Source organism: Lynx rufus, unplaced genomic scaffold (assembly GCF_022079265.1).
Source record: "Lynx rufus isolate CCGP_SWC_20201006 ecotype Redwood Valley unplaced genomic scaffold, mLynRuf1.p SCAF_4, whole genome shotgun sequence".
Classification (NCBI taxonomy): domain Eukaryota; kingdom Metazoa; phylum Chordata; class Mammalia; order Carnivora; family Felidae; genus Lynx; species Lynx rufus.
Window position 1 is genome coordinate 29655905 of NW_025814856.1, and position 24973 is coordinate 29680877.

At 44.8% G+C, this 24973-nt stretch overlaps 1 protein-coding gene across 13 annotated transcripts in view; it reads right to left on the bottom strand.

Annotated features, from left to right (window-relative positions):
* The window catches only part of CADPS (calcium dependent secretion activator), a 477681-nt gene that overhangs the window by 187140 nt on the left and 265568 nt on the right, over positions 1-24973 (bottom strand). For all 13 annotated transcript variants that reach the window (XM_047095935.1, XM_047095936.1, XM_047095938.1 and 10 more), the window contains one exon: positions 6629-6740. In XM_047095935.1, the coding sequence (XP_046951891.1) occupies positions 6629-6740 (112 nt within the window). The remainder of the gene's footprint in view (positions 1-6628; positions 6741-24973) is intronic.

Consider the following 24973-nt stretch of genomic DNA (forward strand, 5'->3'; position numbering starts at 1 on the left):
TTCCCCCTTAAGTTTATTTTGAGAAAGAAATAGCATGAGTGGGGGAGGGGCAAAGAGAGAGGGGGAGAGACGGAATCCCAAGCAGGCTCTGTGTGGTCAATGCACAGAGCCCAACGTGGGGCTGGAACTCACAAAACCGTGAGATCAAGACCCGAGCCGAAATCAAGAATCAGATGCTCCACCGACTGAGCCACCCAGGTGTCCCAAAAACTGTATTTTTACATGTCTCACTAATTGTGGCGGCTTGGAACTATTATCAGCTATGTTTTAAGGTATCATATATATTTAGGGCAAGGCTCATTGTTAATGATACTAGATGCAAGTCTGCAGTTCACGTAGTCTTTTGTTTTTTTTTTTTTAATTAATTTATTTATTTTGAGAGAGAGAGAGAGAGAGAGAGGGAGGGAGGGAGAGAGGGAGAAAGAGAAAGAGTGAGCATGAGCAGGGGAGGGGCAGAGAAAGGAGACAGAGAATCCCAGGCAGGCTCTGTGCTGTCAGAGCCTGACATGGGGCTTGATCTCACCACCCTGAGATCTCGACCTGAGCTGACCCCAAGAGTCAGACGCACAACTGACTGACCCACCCCGGCGCCCCAAGCAGTTCAAGTAGTCTTGTAAATAATTTCAGAACATCTTGCCTGACACCTGATCTTATCTGATTACACTGGCAATGACTTTATCTCATGATGTGGGTGACAGAGGTCCTGCTCAGTAAGGCGATGTCAGCTCCACCATTTTTTTTGGTGTTTTTTTTTTTTTTTTTGCCAGGCTTGCAATAGTAGTATCTTAAGATTATAGCACTTTTTGGGGCACCCGGGTGGCTCAGTCGGTTCAGCGCCCGACTTCGGCTCAGTCATGATCTCACGGTTTGTGAGTTCGAGCCCCGCGTCGGGCTCTGTGCTGACAGCCTGGAGCCTGCTTCGGATTCTGTGTCTCCCTCACTCTCTGCCCCTCCCCCGTTCATGCTCTGTCTCTGTCTCAAAAAATAAATAAATGTTAAAAAAATTAAAAAAAAAAGATTATAGCACTTTGTAGTAATCTTTTTTAGACCATTTGTTCATTTTGTGAGGGTTGCTTTAGTTAAAATTGTATCGTAAAATGTATAAATTCATGTAACTGGTGCCAGAAGAGTATAATATGTTGTAGGATGCTGAAGGCAAGTACATTAAGGTGCCACTGGGGGTGGGGTGCGGTGGGGGTGCACCTCTCCCTCCCCTCAAGAGAACGCCCGTCCCTATAGGTCACTCCATGTCCTGTTCCGTTTCCGGGGACCCCAGCATTTGGGAGATGGAGGGAGGTGCCGCCCTTCCTAGGGAAGCTGACCCTCTCTCCTGAGCCAGTCTGGCCTGAGAGGTGAAGGGGGTGATGTGCTGGGAAGCAAGGAGGGGGAGGGGCTGGGAAGAGAACAGCAGCAGGCAAGCCCCCAAGCCTCCTTCTGCTCCTGCCCACTTGGCAAAATCAAAGCAGGAGCCTCGCTCTGGGCGCCCGGAGCTCGTTAACAGGACTTCCGCCATATGGATTCTGGGCGTGTTTCCCACCGGCAATATGGCGTCCATTCGCCGACACGAATGACCACAGCTCGTTACTGGCCGCTCCACAAAGACTTCCTCCGTGTGGTGGCTCCCCGGGGAGACTTCCTCTCCAGGGTGGATGGAGAGGTGAGGTCACTGCTGTTCTTCTCCATCTTCACCCCCACCCCATCATGTGCCCGACGGGTCGACGTCTCCTTTGTATGTGTCAGCCCTGCTGAATTATTAGGGTCCTCCTGGGTGCACGTGAGCCCTGAGCAGTCCAGACACCTCATCTGGACATTCCAGGCTGCTAATCAAGCACTCTGTCATCTCAGCCGAGGCCCATGTGTGCTGCGCTTTGATGTGGTGATGCCGATGTGGGAACACAACCCACTCTGCGCAGTAAGCAGCATGCCGGCCAGCCCCAGCTTCTCTTAGTTACCTGGCCGCACAGGCAGTTCCTTGAGGGGGGGGGGGGCTGTTTTAACCCTGAGCCTCTTCCTGGCTGATCGTCTCCAAGCTTCAGCCTGTACATCCTTCCCTACCTCCGTATCCACTTGACCTGACCCCAGGAAGGCATCCCTGACCCTCAGACTGGATTGCGTCCCCTAGCTATGCACTTCCCAGGTGTTCTTCCTCTAGCAGAGCACTTACCACATTGCAGTATAATTTCTGGTTTGTTTTTTTTTAATGTTTATTTATTTTTGAGAGAGAGAGATCATGAGTGGAGAAGGGGCAGAGAGAGAGAGGGAGACACAGAATCTGAAGCAGGCTCCAGGCTCCGAGCTGTCAGCACAGAGCCCAACGCGGGGCTCGAACTCATGAACCGTGAGATCATGACCTGAGTCGAAGTCGGATGCTCAACCGACTGAGCCACCCAGGCGCCCCTATAATTTCTGTTTTTTTAGATCTATATCCCTTATGTTCTTTTGAAGTTAAAGATTTTTGCCTGTCATTAGTCCTGTTTGCTCTCTGCATGCCACAAATGATGGGACACCATGGGCTCACAATCATATCCAGTGAATGGAAGTTTGATAATATTACAGGGTTGGCAAGGGTGCAGAGGAACCCTCACTTTTGCCTTTTGTGGAAGTATCAATTGGCGTATACTCTTTAAGGGACAATTTGGTAGAATCTGTCAAAATTCAGATTTCATTCGGCAAAATATTTTCTGAGAAACCATCCTACGCATATACACACATATGCGCAAAGAAATAAATTCAAGGTTATTCACGGAAGCATTGCTTATACAGCCAAAGACTGGAAATAATCTAAGTATGTTATGATACATCTATACCTGGAATATTACACAGCTATGAAACAGGAAGCAAGTCAGTATGGGCTGATGTGAACTAATCTCTAAATACACTGATATTTCAAACAAAGTACAAAACAGTATGTATACAGTAATTTCCTGCTGTTCGTTCATTCATTCGTTCTTTCTTTTTTAGAGGGATATGTACACATATGCTTGTATATGCTATGCTTATACAGGCATAGAACACTAGGGGAAGAATACACAAATTGAAAACAAGGCTTTTCCCTGGAGAAGATACTAGGGCAAGGTGGGAACAATCACTCATTGTCACTATTATCCATTAACTTCTTTTTTACAATGCATGAATTTTTTTTCAATTAAAAAGGTCGATGAAAAGAAAAACATAATGAATATGGCACAAACTAAATGTTGTTGAATGAATGAATGTAGCACTGGGATTTCAAATGTGGCTATGTCCTGCTAAGCCTGGGAGCAATTAGAGCATAGAAACCCTCCCCCAGGGGTACAAGGAATTGCTTCACTTAAAAAAAGAAAGCAGTCATCACCAGCTGCGGCCTGTGGAGGTGCTTCCAGAGGAGGGCGCCCCAGCTGGCACATGGACCTGGCAGGCCAGTTCCACGGCAACTGGTAGAAAGTGTCTCCGGTAGGAAGAGTCAGTTCATATCTAGGGGAACATGTATGGGGCTGGAGAAGAGAATGAGTTCTTAAGAAATGAATAACTACAGGGTTGTGGCAAGCTCGTGGCATTCGTCAAAGCAGCAGAGCCCAGGGTTTTATTTCTGCACAGGGACGATGTGATACAGTGGGAATGGTCCTGGAGATGAGTCAACATCATTCCTGGCAAGTTACTTACCTCCTCTGGGCCCCAGCGGACTCATCCGTACAAGATGAGTAATAACTCATCAGGGTTATTATCGGTGAGATAATATAGCATGCTATAACAGGGTTATAGCATCGGTGAGAGACTGCAGAGCCTCGGGGCAGTGCTCTGGCCACTGGCAAATGTACAGGGCATGGGAACCAACCAACTGGGTGGGTCTAGGGAAGCTTCCTGCCTTCTGTGGGAATCTGTTTTCTCTTCTATAAAACAAAAGGTTTGACTAGCCCAGTGGGTTTAACTTTTCTGAGTGGAAACAGCTTTGAGAAATTGGTGAATGCTTTGGACTGGCAAGTCCAGAAAAATGTACATATGCCCCCTCGCTACCTCAACATTTGCAAACAATTTCATGGGGTTCCTGGATTCCAGGGAACCTTCTGTGGACTCAAGTTGAGCATTCCTGGACTTGTCTCTCCGAATACTAATATTCTGGTCTAAATCCTAGTAATACGATTCCAGGTCAGCTGTATAGATGAAAGCCAGATTAAGGAAGCAGGCAAAAAAGGAAGAAAAAAGAAAGCACACTTAATGTATTCTTGCTGGTGTTGTTAGAAGTGTGTGCCTGTGTGCTAGTCTCGACGTATTCTCTCATTTTTCCATAGATGACACATCAGAGGGTTAGAGAGGTTGAAAGTTTTGGCTGAAGTCATACAGTTTTCAGAAGGGATTATGTAATCAACCAGTACGAAATGAAATGTATTGGGAGTCTCTGTGCCGGCCTCTGGGTATATAGGGTAGTGAACAAAATAGTTTAGGCTTCTATGCCCACGGGGTTTTCATCATCCAGTAGGGGAGACAGAAGCCAACATTTCTGTAAATTCTTCTCTCTTTCTCTCCTTGGCGAGAAGTTTAGTAGAGAGGGGGCTGAGGCAGTGAATGAAGGAAGATGGGCAGTCAGGAAAAGTCTCTTAGGAGGAGAAGGCATTGATGCAAGGAAAGAGGCAGCCTTTTGAAGAGCTGTGGACAGTGGGGAGAGCGATCCACTCAGGGAGAAAGCCCTCTGATGCAGGAAAGAATGGTTTATGTAGCAGACTGAAATTTGGCCAACGAAGCTGGGACGTAGTGGATAAGGGGAAAGGTAGTCACAAGTGAGGCCGAGGAAGTAGGCAGAAGCCCGATCACATGAATCCTTGTAGGCTATACTACAGAGTTCAGATTTTTATTATAAGCAGTATGGGGTGATGGAAGCATTTTAAGCTAGCAAATCTAACTTATGTCCTGAAAATACAGGCTGTTTGGTGTAGAGTCAATAACTGAGAAGTAAGAAGAAATATCTCTATTATCTCAGGGGTGCTCAAAGGGATTGGTACCACCCTTTGGGATGTTTCAGAAATTTGGGGGACATTTTTGGTTGACAGAACGGTGCTGGGCTCTGTTGGTATTGAATGGGCGGGGCCTGGGGATTCGACATGCCATACGATGAATGAGACATTCCTCCCCAGGGAGGAATTCTCCTGAATCTCACCTAACTTCTAAATATTCCCACTGGATACGAATGGAGGTGGAAAAGCCTGTCTATAATTAATTGAGTCCAGATCTTAAATCTTTTGTTTACATATTGTTAAAAAGAAAACCAGAGGCCCAAAGTGGTGTTACTTAGACCTTATTCCCAAACCGGTGCTCAGTACGTAATCTACCTGCAGTTCCAACCTCCCCCAGAAATGTAGGCCTAACACGTCAGTCAGGAATTTTCCAATCAGCACCCATGCGTCTGCCCTCTCCATCCTCCTGCAAAGAAAGATGGGGTAATTTGCGAGATAAGACCCCTCACTTTCATCCTGAAGGAAAGCCACCTTGCCTAAAACAATCCTTTTCTTTTGCTAATAATTTTCTTGCCCCATTGGCACATCTCTTTGGAGCCCCCTCTACTTGCAGAAGGGATGGAATGCTGCCTTATCCACGAACCATTACCAATGAGAACTTTAATCTTTGCTCAGTTGAATTTCTGTAATTTGGAACAATATACACGCAAAGTAATTTTGGCACTTTTCCAGGGAAACCGAGGAAACTTTGTTTCCTTGGTTGATGGTTTCAGGAAATCAGTTCACTGATATGTAAGTTGTTCAGCTTCCACCCTCCACAGCGGATTTTGTGACTGTCACCTGCCTAGTGATTCTCCATATGGGAACAAGGAAAGCATTCCTTCTGTAGGTCTTCTAGTGCAATGGTGCCTGAATCGCTACATTTTTGAAATTATTTTATTATTATTATTTTTAAGATTTTATTTTAAATAATCTCTACACCCTATGTGGGGTTCGAACTTACAACCCTGAGATCAAGAGTCACATGCTCTACCAGCTGAGCCAGCCAGGCACCCTGAAGTTATTTTATTATTAATTCCCTTTTATTTCTCTTTTATATTATGTCACTGTATTGATTTTTAAATTGTCAGGTGGTTAGGTTCTTAAATTGTCTGAGGGGCGCCTGGGTGGCTCAGTCCGTTGAGCATCCGACTTCGGCTCAGGTCATGATCTCACGGCTGGTGAGTTCAAGCCCCGTGTCGGCTCTGTGCTGACAGCTCAGAGCCTGGATCCCGCTTCGGATTCTGTGTCTCCCTCTGTCTCTGTTCCTCCCCCACTTGCACTCTGTCTCACTCTCTCTCAAAAATAAAGACAGACTATAAAAGAGAAAAACTTAAAAGTCAATAAATAAATAAAGAGTCTGAGAGTTTCACTTCAAGACAGAAGGGGCATTACAAATCTCTGCTCTAACGGGTGTCTGGGTCTGAGGGTGTTGAGAAACCCTGCTCTGTCTTCTACAATGTGCCCTCCTGGTAGCCCAGATTTAAAGAGGGGAAACTGAGGCTCGGAGAGGTTGAGGGACTGGCCCAGGATCACAAAACCGATGGAGAGTAGAGCCCGGGACTCAAACCTGAAACCAAACCTTTCAGGACTTGGCAGTGCTATCCCATGGGACCGGGGGACATGGCTCTCTGGAGCAATGTGTGATGGGGAGCGCTTACCCGTCCGAGCTCCTTGTCCTCCAAGGCCAGGACCCCTGTGCTCTCTGTGAACAGCTTCACCTTCACAGCGGGCAGTGCATGAGTTGTCGAGAAGTCGCCCTGGGTGCCCCAGCTGCAGAAAGAATCAGAGAGGTCAGTGCGGAGACCTCTGCCTTGACAATGCTACACTCAGCTGCCTTCTTCCTGCGTAGGGGGAACGCAGGGTTAACCCGAGGCAGCACTGGCTGTCGCATCCCCCCTCCCCCTCACCTCTGCTCCAAAGCTGCCAGAGTGACAAAAAGTGTTAATTAACTTGTTAGGCAAATGCAAGACAGATGCTCAGAAAGTTGCCACCGGTCTTCACAGAGCTCTACAAGGAATCACTTGGAATTAGCATGAAATCGAGTTGTGGAGAACTTTTCCCATGCATTTGCAGATACTCACAAACTATTTCAGGGTAACCACTAACACTTCCTTGTATCCTTTGAATCCCTAGTTCTTGGAAACAGTCTTAGAATTTGAGACCAGGCTTCATTTGGACAAAGCCAACACCTGACTTTAAAATGGGGGGAGGTGGGGGACCCCATTTCTTCTGGCATTCAAAGATGAGTTGTATAGAGGGATGGATGAAGCTCGAAGAGGAGCGGAAGGTAGAAGAAGGGGGAAATGACCTTTCCCACTGGTCTGTGGGAATCTGAGTCTTAAGATCTCTTCAGAGGAGAGCCTGGCTTACCTAGCGTCTGGGTAGGGTGCCAGACTGGGCTGACAGGAGCTGCTGATGGACCCTCAGATGTGGCCTTTTCATCTACTCCTCACTGTTCTCACAGAGCCATACCATCCATTCTGCACCTGAAATCACTGCGATCTTCCAGAAGTGTTTACTGGATTGCACTGAGCGCCTGCCCTAAAGCCTTCCGTGGCACCTATTCCATTGCACTCAGGGTGCAACCCAGACCTCGGGGTGCAGCCTCCCACTCATCTGCTCCAGTGTCATGGGCCTCCTGATGGCACCACCTCAGAGCTGTGGCAGGCATGGTTCCCTCTGTTGGCAATGCTTCCCCCCACCTGGCTACCTCTTCAGAGCTCTGCTTCAAAAACACTTGCCCAGAGAACACATCCCTCGGTCTCCCAGTCTAAATTTGGTCCAGAGTTAAGCTCCCTGGGAGGTACTGTTTAATTTTCTGTCCTAGCAATCACTGGATTGGTAATTATTTATTTTTGTGCAATTGTTCAATAGCTGAATCCCCTGGGTGTTTGTTTGCTTATATGCATACCTACTACTTAGCATAGTACTTACACATAGAAGACACCTAAGAAATATTTGTTGAAAGAATAGGTGATGCCAATTATACACTCTTTTACAGAACTAGAAGACAGGAATAGATCCAGTTTTGCATAGAGATTTTTTTCACTTTGCCTTATATGATGGCCAATTTCCATAATGGAGAAAATTAATTAAAATATTATTACTATTAAGTTTATTTATGCATTTTGAGAGAAAAGAGAAAGACAGAGTGCACACATGTGAGCAGGGGAGGGGCAGAGAGAGAGGAGAGAGAGAGAATCCCAAGCAGGCTCCCAGCTGTCAGCACAGAGCCCGATGCAGGGCTCAATCTCACAAACCGTGAGATCATGATCTGAGCCAAAATCAACAGTCGAAGGCTTATGCCACTGAGCCACTCAGGCGTGCCTAAAAGATTATTTTTTTTTTAAATTTTTTTTTTTTCCAACGTTTATTTATTTTTGGGACAGAGAGAGACAGAGCATGAACGGGGGAGGGGCAGAGAGAGAGGGAGACACAGAATCGGAAACAGGCTCCAGGCTCCGAGCCATCAGCCCAGAGCCCGACGCGGGGCTCGAACTCACGGACCGCGAGATCGTGACCTGGCTGATGTCGGACGCTTAACCGACTGCGCCACCCAGGCGCCCCTAAAAGATTATTTTTTAATGACTCTGTAATATAACACCTTTTAGATATGTCATAATTTATTTATTTAACCAATGTTCTGTTATTGACACTGGGCTGGACATTACTTTTTTATTTCATCTTTGATTATTTCCTTGGCATAGAGAGCTAGATGGGTGTAAGGGATGCTCCTCTTAGAATGCTTCCAGAATTGTGCTCATCAACCAAACTTTCAAGTCTTGGGACACCAATTCCCAAAACGCTTTCCCCAAAAGTGGCAACCATCCTCCCACCGTCTGGGAATGAGTGCAGATCACAGTGCCTCTTGCCTTCATGGGGCCCCTATTCACTTCTTCTTCTGGCTTACTTTGTCATTGCTGTTTTCATGGGTACTCCTTTGACTAATAGCAGCCTTGAATATTTTACTTGGTGGTGGTTGTTTGTATTTCTTCTTTTGTTTATGATGGGAATGACTTCTAGTCTCCATGTTGCACTCAAATAAATCCTGTTAACTCAAGGACATGAGGAATCTAGAGAAAGCGGACAAGACAGCGCCAGAAAAATGGAAGTCAAGGGGAACCCCGATGGAGACCCAAGGGCACAAAAGTCACTGAGGAAGCACATTAGTCACGACAGAGAAAGGGAGAAGACATGTGAAAGGAGAGGCGACAGAACAAGCGGCAACGGGTTGCAAACACAACAGTGCAATGTTAGATGTACAGAGAGAAGTTCTGAATTTTGGTCATCAGCTGCGGCAAGCAATCTCCCAAGACAGGGAAGGCATGTACTAGCAAAGGCAACACGACAGGGCGTAGGGTTTTGAATCAGACACCCTTAGTTCAAATCCTGGTTAATCACATATGAACTGGAGGATGTGGGGCAAGTCATGAATGTCCCTGAACCTCAGTGTGCTCAGCTATAAAATAGCCTCATTTCACAGAGTAGTTAAATAGTAAAGATAAATAAAAGTAGGGGTGCCTGGGTGGCTCATTTGGTTAAGCGTCCGACTCTTGGTTTTGGCTCAGGTCATGATCTCATGGTTCATGGGCGTGAGGGCTGCATTGGGCTCCGCGCTGATAGCAAGGGTTCTACTTGGGATTTTTTTCTCTCCCTTTCTCTCTGCCCCTCCCCTGCTCACACATGTTCATGCTCTCTCTCTCTCTCTCTCTCTCTCTGTCTCTCTGAAAAAAAAAAAAAACTAAAAAAAAAAAAATAAATAAAAGTAAGGATTAAAAAAAAAAAAGTAACTAGCAGGCTTGAAACAGCATGAGAACCCAACCGATTTTGGCTACATTCCCTTCCCAATTAGGATATGTAAGATATATTCTAGTAACATGATGATCACTTTTGTGTTATCGATTCGACACATATTTATTAAGAATGTACTAAGTGTCCAACCCTGTGCTGGGCAAACAAGATAGACATTGACCTTCCTACTATACAAGGTAAGCAGTAAAACAGTTATCATCATCCCCATTTCACAGATGAGAAAACTGAGAGGAAACTCAAGATTTTGCCCATTTTATTCCAGTGAATTTTGACCAAGGTGGCTGGAACCCATATCTCTTAATTGCCATGTTATAGCTTTCACTGCTATTACTGTCATAATTATCAATAACAAGCATTATTAATAATTAGCAATAATGGCAAAAAACACGATCACTAATTTATTATTTGTGCTTAATTGTGCTATAAATCTCTTTGGGCATTTATCATGATTGGTCACAGAGATGAAGAAGATTCCTCCTGGAAACCAAAAGAGTTCTGGAATGAGATGCATTAATACCAAGCCACAGTGAGGCCTTGATCTCAGTGCCCCAGGGGTCCCACACACTCTATCCCTATGATACTGTTGCTGGGAATGGTTTGTAGGGCTTTTCTGGCCTGCTCAGCGGGCACTAAGTCAGTTGGCCTGCAACCCTGCAGCTATCCAAGGATGCTCTCAGCTCATTGACTGTTCAGCATGACTCAAAGTGTGGGACAGAGTGAGGCCTACAAGACCCTGTCAAGCTGGATGAATTCAAGCTGCTGGACACTGCCTTGCCAGCCCAGTCCATTGGGACACTGAGTGGCTTTTCCTTCCCACCAGAGCTGTAGCTGTGCTTTTGGCTTCTTCCCACCATGACCCTTGGCTCACCTCAAGTTTTTTTTTTCTTTTTTTTTTTTTTTTTCAACGTTTATTTATTTTTGGGACAGAGAGAGACAGAGCATGAACGGGGGAGGGGCAGAGAGAGAGGGAGACACAGAATCGGAAACAGGCTCCAGGCTCTGAGCCATCAGCCCAGAGCCTGACGCGGGGCTCGAACTCACGGACCGCGAGATCGTGACCTGGCTGAAGTCGGACGCTTAACCGACTACGCCACCCAGGCGCCCCCCACCTCAAGTTTTTAGGTCATTGCTGATTCCCAATTTACCCATCAGATTTCAAAATGGCAACCCAGCCCAGGGAGAAGGCCAAAAAGTCTCCAGTCTGATCAGGATCGGCTATGTCATTTTCAAGGCCTGCGCAAAATGAAACGTTGGGCTTTCTACTCTAAAAGGAGGAGAAGGTGCCACTAAAGGTACTAAAAGATCAAGTGTTTTCGTTTCTCAGAGGAGTTCTGCTCAGATGCATGCTCCATTGTCCCATCAAACTTCACCTAACAAACACAGGTTCAGAGATAAAACAATGAAGAATGTCAAGACAGAAATGCAGAGCATTTAACCAAACGTAGGTCTAAGCATGAGGCCTGTGCAGATGCATGGGTCACAAGCCCATGAATAAAGTTCTGAGTCCAATGACACCCAGTCTGACGACAGGCCATGCACTGATGATAGGCCATGCAGTGGAGACTGGCTATCACTGGCATTGACGTGAACCTTCACCCCTCACTATAGTTTTTGGATTTTGTAAAAATGACTCCTGACTTGTTTTCGTACATGCTTCCTATTTGTAGAAGACCAAGGGAGATTTAGTTATAAGCACCCTTCCCTCTCCCTTTCCCTTTTTTCCAAAGTCATGGAAATGTCCGCTTTTCGTCTTTTTCCAGCCACAGAGAGGCCTGAATATCTTTACAACAAAAAGCTAACATTTATTCAGAGATTACTATGTGCTAAGCCCAAATTCTTCTCTTAAACGTGTTATTTGGTCATACACACATTTTATTCTTTTAAGTTGTCTTAGCCATCTTGTGAAATACTTATAATTATTATTATTCTCACAGTTAGAGATAATAAACTCAGACTCAGACCAGCTATATTGTGTCCAGGATCACACACAGGGAGCAAATGGCCATCTGACTCCACAACCCAGACTCGATGATGGCGCCATATTGCCTCCCTTCCCCGTTCCACCATCTTGCTGCTCTGTGTCTTGATCCAGTGAAATCAGTTACCTTTGTAACTCAAAGGAAGAGTTCTGTTTCAGGATTGATGGGGCCCTAGGCCACTGCGGCTTCTCAGTTTAGATTTATTTCACATGTTCAATACACTTCACAGAGTACTACCTAACCGATAGACAAATTAGCCAGCAGTGGAAGCATCAAAAGCCTTGGCCTTTGGGTGGGTCCACACATCATTAAATGAATCTCTTTCTCATTGTTACATTCTTCCCTGCTCATTTCTTTTGCTTTGCTGTGCACTGACTGTGGTTATTAAGATGAATGTGTCTTCTTAAACGTTTCCCAGAACGGAAACACAATTGCACTTTGATTTGAAAAGACCAGAGGCTGATAAAATGTATTGCAAGCAGTAGCTGGAGAGGTTAACTAACTTCTCACTGGACACAAGGCAGATAAAGGAAAGTGGGTGACTTATCCCTCTGTTGTGACCCCATCATATCTGCCACTATAATCACACTGTGTGGCTAGCTCACAAAAAAGCTAAAAATAGGCACCAATTAGCAAATGCTTAAAGTCTGCCAGGCCCTGGGCTGAGCGCTTTTCATAGATTATCTCATTTAATCCTTCTGATTGCTCTTTGAGATGTACTCTGTTATTATCCCCACTTTATAAATGGAGAAACTAGGACTTGGGGAGGTAAAGTAACTAGTCCAGGGTTTTGGGCTAACACAGAGCCACACTCCAAACTCAGAGTTTCTGACTACAGGGCCCACGCATGAAACCATAGAGCTTCACTGCCTCTCAGTAACTCATAGCACAGTATTACAGTGTAGTTCAACTATCCGTGTGTATACCTGTCTCTCTCTCTAGACGATAAACACCTTGGGGGGCAGGGAACATGGCATCATTTTTTAAATCTCTTGTGCCAAGCACAGGGCCTGGCACACAACAAATACTTATTTAATGACTAGGAGGAAGTGATCAATTCAGAATAACCGTGTCACCAAATTCAGGGGATTGTGGAGATGCGATGTTTGAGATACCCAAGGGTATGACTGCCTCCTTTAAGCAAAATGAGAGCTTTGTCTCCTTGGAGATTAGATGATTTTTAGGAGCCCACCAGCTCTCCCAAGTGTACATTGTGGCTGGCAGCACGCGGTGGAGACCCAGCATACGCGACAGGTAAGACAGCACTCTGAGGAGCAAGGTGTACATCCTTCAAGGCCAAGGATGGTTAACTCATGAGGCCAATGCCTGGAAGCAACGTCAATGCCCATTGTTATAATGCTGGAAAGGGCCACAGGTTACAAAATGAACTGTTGTTGCCACTTATGGTCTTTTTAGCCATAAACACACAAGCATACACTATAGAATGCAACTACTCAGAGTGATACCTCCAAATACACAGCAATGTGTATTGAGACAAGTGAGTCCACTTCAAACCAAGTGCCTTTTGCAAGAGGATGGGGGCTAAATATTTGAACGGTCCAGCTGACTAACCTATATGCCCTATGTGGCATCGGGTGAAGCTCTGACCTCCCCCGCTGTCAGGATCATACCTCTAATCAGCCCTTCATTTCTCCCTTCATTTAGAAAGCACTTCCTGAATGTCTACCATGTGCAAGTTACTGTGTTGGGATCTGTTGTGGATCCAAAGGTGAATGAGACATCAGTACCTATGGATATTGTATTTTACCTGCAGTGTCACATGCAGAAATGATCACACTAACTAGATGTGAATTTGAGCCTTGATTTTCACATCTTTAAGATATCTTTAAGTTAAAGATAAGTTAAGAGAAAGATAAGTTATCTTTAAGAATAACACTGACCCCAGAGGATTGATGGAAGAATAAGTAGGAAATGAGCTATTGCGTATACACTGTTCAATTCAATACCCAGAACATGGAAAACACTAAAATAATATGTCTTCCATTTTAGGATTATGGACCAGGTGTTGGCAAACTATGTTCCATGGGCCAAGTCAAGCTGAATATCTGCTTATGTACGGCTGATGAGCTAAGAATGGTTTTTACATGTTTAAATGACTGAAAATAATCAAAAGAAGAAGAATATTTCGTGACACATGGACATTACACGAAATTTAAATTTTAATGCCTGTCAATAAAGTTTTATTAGGACACACTTACGTTCACCCCTTTACACATCGCCTATGCTGCTTTTGTGCTTCAAAGGCAGAGTTGAGTAGTTACGACAGAGACCATCCGGCCAATAAGCCTAAATTATTTACTTTCTGGTCCGTTGTAGAAAAAGCATGCTGACCCCCAATAGACACAGTTAAATCGCTGGCTCGATCTAATGGGAAGACTTTTATTTTCGTTAGCAGATCCGAAGGAAGTAAGCTCACTAGAGCACATCCATGAATATCAACTGTAAACACGCACGTACAAGGACAGCTCAGCCCATGGTGATTCGATTTGCTGCTCTAAATTCTTCCTGGAGCTCTCACCAGCACTCTTGGTGTACTAGAAGATTGGGGATTGTGTCTCATAGCGTTTCAGACACGTGGTGCCCAAATGCTCCTTGCAGATCTACTGGAGCTGGCTGACTCATTCGGTCACACTACATCATTATTAATATCAAATAATAAACATGAGCAGCAGATAATTCATATTTGGGGGGATGGAGATGACTTTTAAAGTCACAGCACATTATTTCTCCAAACCTGTGCCACAATGCCATGGCTTTGAAAGTAAGCACTTTGATCTGGGGGAGAAAATAAGGGAGAGGAATACGCTCGGGTGGAGGGAAGGAGAACTCTACTGCAAAGCAACCTTTTACTGTGTGTTTGGAGAGCATCTGCTTCATTGCAGTCACATCTCTGTTTACTATTTAAAGCCTCTTATTTGCGGAAGCCTCCTCAGACCATATGTTATCAACAAATGTTGCTAATCAAATACACACAGTAATTTTCATTAGAATTTCCTCCACCCCACCCCCCCATGAACAAAAAACAACATTTGCCACAAAGGGAATATACCTCCCAAAATGACAGTAAACATCCACTGCAAACCTTTGACAACAGAGTGATATTTACGAATGCATATGTGAATAAGCCAAGACAACACATCCACTTTAGGCAAATAAGGACCCTTGGAGAATTGGATTTTGTGCAGGTTGGTCTTGGGGGATGATGTCACTAGTTGCCATGGCAATGCTCAGCATAAGGCCATAATTCATGCCATGCAGACTGGATTTACATTTACTCAAGGTATATGGCTCATGTGAGCTGGGTGTTAAATTGGTGTGGTTCTTAAAAATTAACTGTGAGCTTTAACAAGGGAGAATTGTCATTTCAGGGAATGAAAGTGCCTTGGTCCTGTTGCTAAGAGGGAAAGTTAATAATTGCCTGGAGACAACTGCATTAACATCTTCTGGCCTGCCTTTCAGGCAGACGGCATGATATTCCATGCCAAGCGAATCAATTGTGCCATCGCAGTGTGTCTCATGCAAACTAATTGATAGGATGTGATTCGGGGCCTTTAATGTACCAGAAAAGCTAAACCACCTCTTATCTACATAAACGAAGCATTTGCTTTGTAGAAACTGGGTTGTCTGCGAGGCGGAGAGATGTAGGCTCTGGTTCACCTACTTGACATTTCCACTGGAATGTCTCCTCTCCAGGAATCTGAAATCAAATATATCCAAACCTCAGCTTTAGCTTTCTTCCCTCACATCTGTGCCTCTAAGACTTCCCCAGCTTAGCCAAAGCAACTGCCAGACGGCCGGACATCATTCTTCTTTTCTCCTCTTCACCCCATGTCCATTTCGTCACCAGATTTTTCATACCTCTTACGTTGATCACACATTGCTACGGAGGAAAATAAATCAAAAAAGGGAGGTTGGAAGTGCCAGAAAGAGGGTGGGCCAGTGGGGTATTAGCAGATGTGATGGAAGCAGAGGCTTGGAATGTGCTTGAGTGGTTGGGCTTACTCTCCAGGGCCTCTGTCATCACCATGAGCAGAGCTTACCCCAGGTAGCTGTTTTCACTCCAACTTGCATCCAAGATGCAGGGAAAGGGCGTGAACCCAGCCCACGGTGAGGAGCCAAGACTAATCAGACCCACATCTTGAAGCAGAGCCACCCAGGCGAGCCTGGCACGAATTAGCCAACCCAGTAATTTGCAGATGAGTGGATGAAATAAATGACTATGGTCTTACGCCATTGAGTTTTGAGACAGTTTGTTACATAGCAATAGCCAACTGATACAGTGCCTTTATTTGGTACTTAATCACGTCATCCTGGTTCTACTCTGTGTCCTAAAGTTTGGTCTGGAGTCATCAGGTAGAATAGCATATCCTGGAGAACCCAGACACAACTTATAGTCCTTTCATACTATTAAAAAATCTATTGCAGTCACTCAAAAAACACCTGCCGAATGACGTTGCTGCCTTGGAAAAATAGTTCCCAGCTCATACATATGTCCTCAGAAAGCAGCCTCCCTGTTTGCCAGTCTCTCCACAGTATGAGAACTGGACTGAGGCCTGATTGTGCTGATGAAGGCTGCCAAAAGCACTGTCCAGGTTCCTCTAATGAGCAAGAATGTCAACACCTCCCAAGACCAAGGCAGGCAGCCAATGTCTCTCAAACCACTTGCGGTCAAGTGCTCCCAGGGGAAGCCCTCGCCACATCAAAGGTGCCCCCGATTGAGCCTCCCACATGGAAAGCAATGACCATGAAGACAACCTCAGCAGCACTCGAGTGCCCCCAGTATTTGTGGCTCTGATTGAGTCGGCCCCCAAGCTGGGGGGGAGCACACAGAGGCAGCACTTGGGGGGTTCAGTCATGACCATTCAGAGGTTTGGCTGCCCTCCATGCAGCCAGCCCCATCCTGTGAGACCTCCCAGTTGCCTTTGATGGAGGGGATTATGGGAACTGTTGTTGGTTTTGCTTTCATGGGCTGGGTTCCCATCATCCCACAGAGAAGGATCCCTGAGGACACTGTTGTAAGCCATGCTTGTCTTTTCCCCTGGGACTGCCTTGTGGATTTGTTCTTTTTTTTTTTTACCCCCTCTGTTTAACATTTATGAGAAACCACTGGGAGTGGTCATGAATGCCAGGAGTCTCAAAGGGAAATGGTGAATGGGCCAGCTGGCCAAACACCCTTCAGTACAGACTGAGGTCTGAAAGCATTGGGGAAGTTGCTCTTGAAGCCAAATGCATGGCATCGGCCCCATGTGGAGCCAGAGAGTTGTCCTTCAGAAATGACAAATCTGAGTTGTAGAGAACTATCACCACTACTCAAGCGGACCATGGTATATGACACCATCTCAGTAGAGTGAAAATACCGCCTACGTTTCCAGTCAAACCTGGCTCTCCTTGCATTGGCCAGCAGGGTCCTCCACAAGGCCTTGCTATTCTTACTTTGGGACTCCCACCCAAACAATGTTAAACATGCTGAAGGGACTCCAACGACCTTGTAAAAAATGTACAAAAACCTGGATGAAACTGAATTGAATCGCAATCGACTAGGACACGTAGGTTAAATTTAAGAGACATTTAATTCAAGATTATTTTTGATTTTGCAGTTATCTTTATTTAAGAGTAAATACATTTTCTCGTGAGGTTTAGATAGTTTCCTAGGCTCTTGAAAAACATTGAGCTAGGCACTGTACCTACTGGAATCTAGCAAATAAGATGACTGCCAGGCTAGATGTCTTGGGCCCAGATGTTATCTAACGTATCATGACTGACATAGGTTTTCACTCTGAAATAAGAAATGTGAAGGCTCAATGATTGACTGGAACCAAAATGAACTCTAATTTCCTTTACTTCCGACTTGCGTATGTTCCTAATAAAATCAGTTTCACGCCCCTTGCCCCGGTAAAGTAAGTGCACAGGTATTATGCCATGCACTTCCGCCTGTAAGGTCCGTGTGTTCCCGTTGTCTCAGTGCTAGGGAGACATAAACTTACAAGAGAGTGCTCAACCCCCCGTGCCTGGAATACCCAATGCAAAGGCCCATCCTTCAGCTCTGGACTAAGTTTTCTCACATGCTAAGGATTTGACAGTACAAAACTTGCTTCCTTTAGCCCCCTGGGTAGATAATGGTTGTAAAAACCTTTTAGTGCTTCTAAGGCCCTTACAAAAGTTAGTTATCTGCTCACAGTGGAGACTTTGTGGTTTGGTGTTTTTTTGTTTTGTTTGTTTTTTGTCCCATCAGCATGGCTGCTCGCTTCCTGCACCTTCCCTTCCTTGTTTAGAGAGGTGTGCAAGGCATACAATAAAATCAGCTTGAAACTCGTCAGATTCTGAGTGCCCCTCGATTCCTGCTGTTCTTGTGAGGTACTCAGTATTGCTTTTTTATGGTTTCCACCTCATTTAGGCTCAGTGCTTGGAAAGGCAAGTGGCAGAAAAGAAAGCCAGGTGCCCCTTGTGAGAAAATCTGAAGATACTGTGGTTAGAAATGTGGGCCTCTCTATAGTCGTATGGAATGGTTTGAATCTTGGCTCCTTCCCTGAGGAGTTGTGTGATTGTAGGCAAGAGGCATAGCCTCTCTGAGCCTCAGTTTCCTCATCTGTAGGCTGGAGATAAGCAAAATTTATTTAGATAGCTAAATAAAAGTTAGCTGCTGTTATGAACAGGGTGGGGTCCTAGAGGTGACAGGGGTTCAAAAGGAACTTCAGAAAGCCTAGTGGTTCAATTTGGGGGCTATCTCAAGTTTAGCCATGACTGAACTTGTATGACTGAACTTCTAAAAAAGACCCTTTCTTTGGCATAGCCGGGTTGTAGGACCAACCACAGACCATTAAATTCTATGCATGTCAATGGACGTGTTTACAGAGGTTTATTAGCAGGATAACTATTTACAATCATTCAAATAGCAAGTATAGTGTGATTACTTCTCTGGTTCTCCTCCCACCTCACTGGCCATACCTCCTCAGACCCCTTTGCTGCTTCTCCTCCTCTTCTCTCTAAACTTTATTACACCCAGGCCTCAGTCTGCAGACCTGTTCTCGGTCCACATCAGTGGTTCTCAGTGGGGGCTATTTTGCTCCCCTCCTCTTCCCCCAGATATAGGTGGCAATGTCTGGAGACATTTTTTCACAGTCACGACTGTGGTTGGGGGGGGTGTGAACTGCCACTGGCATCTGGATAGGAGCCAGGGATGCCACACAACATCCCACAGTGAACAGGACAGTCCCCAGCAATGCAGAATTGGCCAGGTCAAAATGTCAAGAAGCTGAGGTTGAGAAATCCTGGTCTACGCTGACCACTCCAGTGGTGTCAGCGGGCGCTCCAACGTAACATGTTTAACACTCAACTTTTCATCTTCACCCAAAATCCAAATCGGTTATTCCTGGAGTCTTCCTCAGATCGGCAATTGGCAACTCCCTCCTTCCAACTGTTCTGGAGTCATCCATGACTCCGGCGAGTCTGTTGGTCCTATCTTCAAAGTATAGGCATAATCTTCTCACTGCTCCACTGACCCCCTTGCACTGATGGTCCAAGTCATATCATTTCTCCCTTGGTTTATTCCAATAGCCTTCTGACTCATTTTCCTGCATTTTCTGTGGGTCCTGCATGCCCCCAGAAGCTGGAGTGGTCCTTTAATATGTAAATCAGCTATGATCACTCCTCTGCTCAAAACCCTCCTGACACTTCCCCATCTCAGTCAAAATAAGTGACAAAATCCTGACGATGTAAGTTGGATCTTCACTGCCTCTGACCGTGTCACTTTCATTGTTGTTCACTCAGTTCCAGCCACACCAGTCTCTTCATTGTTCTTTAAAAAATTCTAAACATACTTCCACCTGAGGGTCTTTGCACTCGAGGCTTCCTTTGTCTCAAATGCTCCTCGTCCAGTATTCTGCAGGAGTCAGTCTCTCAGCTTCTTCTAGGCTCTGCCCTTCTTTTGAACTCTCTCCTGACTGCCTTGAATAAAAGAGTATCCCCAGCAATCTTTAGTCTCCCTCCCTACTCTATTCTTCTCCTGAGCACTTACTGCCATCCAACATGTATTTTTCTCTTGTTCTTGTCTGTTTATTGACTGTGAAAAAGAAGCCAAGCTCTGTGAAGGCCACAGGCTTTTGTCTGCTTTTGTTCTCTGCATATCTGTATCTAGACTTATAACTGGCACATCGCAGGCATTTCATAAATATTTGTTGAATCAATAATCAATTTTGAGATGGTGACATTTGCGAGTTTTAACGTCAGAATAATTTTCATTCAATATAAATAGAATATTCCAAGTGTATTAGGCCAGTGGGGAATCTGTTCTTTGCCACTTCTATGCTGTGTAACCATGGGAGGCTACTTAAAGTCTTTGGGCCTCGGCTACCTCGCGTGAAAACTCATCAGAGTTTCAATTTCTAAGTTGTTCTCAGGTTAAATGAAATAAAGGCATATAAAGTATTTGGTATTGTGTCTATAATACACTAAGCACTGAAAAACTAGTAACAGGTGCAGTGGTGGTGATGGGGCTGTACGTGGGATTTTCTCCAGTCTGTACAGAAACCCACCAAGAATTCCCCCTCTAACTGCCCCATTTCACAGACTCTTTCTGAATGTCCCCATCTGCCTCTTCCTTATCCATCCAAAGCTAGAAGTCTGGCTAGGTCCAGGGTCCTCCAGGCTTCTGAGCCCTCTGATGCCACTTATTTTAATCCGAAGCAATTCAATAGATAAGGGACCTAAGCGCTGAAGGACAGTATTATATCTATAATGGAGATGGGTCAGTGGGTGCTAGGCAAATGATTTTTGCCCTGTACTTGGTAGATGAGAGGCGGGAGCAATAATACAGAAGTGGGGACAATAGAAAATTGACGGGGCAGCTTCCCTTGCTGATTTCTTTGAGTTTCCCAGTGCATGGGAGCAGGTTTATCGATTTAGCTTCAAAAGGGCTCCTTTGTTGTTGTCGATGTTGTTTGTTGCTTTTTTTCATCTGTTCATTCATTCACAAATTCACTCACCTGCCCAATCTATGTTGAGCACCCTATGTGCCAGGTGCTGTTCTGAGCTCAGGGCAAAGCCCAATGAATAAGACAGAGAAGGTCGTTGTACTCATGAAGACAACTTAATCAATAAGCATGGTGATATCTGAAAACAATAGGACCTATGAATACAGTAGAATGGTTCGTGACCTAGAAAATGGCAGGGGCAGGGCTGTACTAGGTGCTTGGTCAAGGGACATCCTGTCTGAGGACGTGATGCTTGAGCTGAGACCAGAGAGGAGGAATCTCCATCAATGTGCTCAATTTCTCCTCTGTTCCCTTCTTTAGCAAAGTAAAGGGAGGATGGGGTTGGGGAATCACAGCTTCAAACCAACAGAAGGGAGGGACCTAAATTCTCAGTGTGCACTTTACCTCCGGCATCCAGCATCCTGCAAATATTCATTGGGTAGAAGAATGAGTCTGGTTGGATATCCACTCTCCCTTCCTCATTCCCTTTCTCTCTCTCTCTCTACCTGTCTCTCTCATGCTCTTTCTCAGTCTCCAGAGGTCCATGGGAGAAGATGTGAGCATGAGTTTACTTAGCAGATGTTATAAGAAAGGTCTCATGATGAAATCGGTTCAGAAAACACTGGCTAAAACAAAAACTGGTTTCTTTCTGCAGGATTTCTCGGAGCTTTTATTATGCTAATGTATATTCTGAATCTTTACGAGGGGCCCTAGCATACAACATTTCCCAAACTTATGTGACTATAGAAACTTTTTCCCAAAGAGGTTCATGAATGGCTAGCGGGTAGTGGTAATATCTTGAGAAACTGCACAAAACTGACCAATACACCAAGGAAATTCGTGCTGGCTAATAATGTCGTTCTGGATTACCAAGGTCATCTCCTATGAACGTTGGGGCCAGAATGTCCTCCTCTTGTCCTAGTATTGGTGTCCTGGTACAAACTAGTTATTACTATGTAGCAGAAAGTAATGAAACCACTTAAAAGGCTTTGTTAGAAAGACGGAAGGCAGGCCATTCAATGTGCTGTGAGTGATACTGCTGGTATAAAAAGAGAAGATAAAGGAGAGGCCTCTATTTTTTCTCCCAACTCTTCTCTCTCCTTCCTGAGTTAACACCAATCACCATGACCATGAGAGAATACCCATTCCCTGCATCCTAACTCCCTACGTGCTACAGGGGCAGGGCCTGGGGGAAAGCTCAAGTTGTTATATTCTACGCTGCACAGTGCAACCATTTTAACTATTAATCACCACCATGGTCATCAGTTCAACCCCAGAGCTACCGTTTACTGAGCACTTACTATGAGCCAGGCAATGTTCTGCATGCTTTCCACTATACTGTCTCATTTAATCCCTATAGTGATGCTGTGGGGGTGGTGAGTAAGTCCTGTTTCACAGATGAGGAAACTGAATCTTAGAAATATTAAATAACTTGACAAAAGTCACATGTTTGCTAAGTGGTACATGTGACTTCTTCTTCCTGATGTTTGAGTCCCATTCTTAGCCATTTTACTCTGATGACTTCATTGTAGGATCTCAGGTGGGGTCAACAGACCCTAGAGTGCTCCACACATGTGGGTAGGTGGGGAGGTGGGCAGGCAGTGGTCAGAAAACCAAGGTGAGCTGAGTTCCGTGAGCCCCTGCACCTTTCAACTTCTTCTCCAAAAGGTAAACTTTTGACTCCTCTTTGCAACGTCAGTGTCTGAGCTATGATACAGAAATTCTCATAATTAAGAAGCACAGATCTCAAAAAGAACAGTAAAGATCACTACTTTAATGAGTGATCCTTGTTGATCATGTTGACGATTTCCTGAAAGTAAAGAGCCAAAGATCTGGCCGTTGTTTGCAAACGCTTTGTACCTCGGTAGGCATGAAGCTTAGCTCCTATTCCTCATCTCCATCATCTTCTCAGGTCAGCATTTGTTGCCTGACCTTTGTATGCATTTCTGTTTGTGATCCCTTACAGGGAGTCTCTGGCAGAGGAGTAATGTAATGATTATTGTATATGTATGTGTGTAATGATGTAATAATTATGACGCAGCGTTTAGGATCTGGAGCTCTGAAACCAGGCCCACCTGGGTTTTGTGTATCAGGTATTGATCTACACACAGATATGGCAGACCACTACCCAGCTATGTGATGCCGGGTAAGCCTTCCAACACCTCTGAGCCTCAAATTTCTCATTTGCAAATGGAGAAATAATAATGGGTGTTGTGGAGATTAAATGAGATGATGAATGTTAAGGGCTTCGCATAGTGTCGGGCACCACTGAGAGTACGCAATAAATGTTAGTTGATGTGTAACCGAGGACAGTAACTGGTTGAGAATGTACCAAATAGATCGGAATAAGGAGAGGCCAGGGAGCATATTAGAGTTTAGATAGGACAAGATATGGGTGGCAAAATCATAGGTTGGGGGGAGGGTGGGTGAGATACTGAAATAGAGATTTCTAGGCTCTATCCCATACTTACGGTGTAAGAATTTATAGAAAGAATAGCCTGTCTGGGAGTGTTGACTTATTTTTTTTTTAAGTTTATTTATTTTGAGAGGGAGTGCTGAAGTGGCAGAGAGAGGGAGAGAGAGGGAGAGAGAGAGAGAGAAAGAGAGAGAAAGAGAGAATCACAAGCAGGCTCTGCCTCATCAGTGTGTAGCCCAATGCGGGGCTTGAACTACAAACTGTGAGATCATGACCTGGGCTAACATCGAGGGTCAGGTGCTTAACCCACTGAGCCACCCAGGTGCCCCCAGGCGTGTGTATTTTAAATGATCTTCTTTAGTGATTCTGCTGCTTGGCTATGTTTGAGAACAACTGCAGACAGCCTACAGCAGAGTGCCGGACAAAGGACAAACAGGCCTACAGAAAGTACGTGGAGGGACTTTGATCGCCCAATCACAGATTTCCCCTCAATATTAGGTGGACCTCAAAGGGAGGAAAGAGTAATTACTCAGTTTCCTTGAGATCATGACCACAGGTAAACGGTCTTTTTAAGCTGGTGAGTTGATAATGAGCACACTGGAAACAGAGGCTCTGGGAACGGTGACTTTGTAAGAGTTACTACAATTGTGACTCTTGGTAGGAAGTTACAGCACAACTTTGCCACTCTAGCAAACAGTGACGATAATCACAAAGCTGTGACTGAATGCTTACTATGCATCATTATTCTAGGTGCTTTTACATGGAATATCTCATGAAGTAAACTAAGAACTACACCTGAGTTGAATGAACGTTGACTATCACGTGTCTCAGTTGGACGAGGACAGCCAACGTCAAGACGGTTTGATTGATGAAGCATGTCTAAGACACCAACTTGTACTCCATGCCTAGAAAACAGATTTGGATGAAGAAAGAATGGTCTGCCTTAATGTGACTGTCTCACAATATTGTGGGAATATCAAGCAAGCAATAGATAGGAGGCCAACCTCAGAGAGAGAAGGAGAGGGAGAGGAGAAGAAGAAAAAGAAAGAGAAAAAAAGGAGAAAAAGGAGGAGGAGGGGAGCACTGGTTTCTGAGTAAAATGTTGCGATGAGTAAATTTGTTGAAAGACAGAGCTCAGGGACCATTAGTGTTTTAAATTCTCCCCTCATTGCCTTCAGATTTACATAAATAAGAACTTCATGGCCTTCTGAATACTGCCAATATTTTCACCTCCCTTTCCATGATGGAGGAGAGCAGAATGAATACTACACTCACTGCTTTTCAATTAAGCTCTAGCCTACATTGCCCCAAAGAAGTATATGTGTCTTTTTTTCTCTGCCTACAGATGCCTTTCCTCCCTCCTAACTGGCTCTCAGTAGCTCAGGTTCTGGCAGTTCATTATGAGCACAATAAAATCACGTTTATTCCCTCCATCAATCATCCAAGAAAATTCACAGAACTGTGGTCATTAATTTCATCACTTTAAGTGGGGAATGATAATTTCATTATCCATTATGATTGCTTGTAAATTTTTATGAATTATTTGCATCATTAAAAATTCAACACGTGCCCAACATGAAAACGTAGAGCTGCTTGGATCACACAGACTTTTGTTTTTCTTCTCCTTCTGTCTTATGTCAGGCACAATTATTGGTGATGTTTAGGGTGTTAAAACTTTCTCTTCTTCATAGAGGATGGCAAAAACAAAGCTATGTTCTGGGGCAGAGTGATAGAAAATGCCAAAAAAAATCAGATAAATGACACAAACGAGGGACTGATATACGATCTAGCCCTTCCTACAGCAGT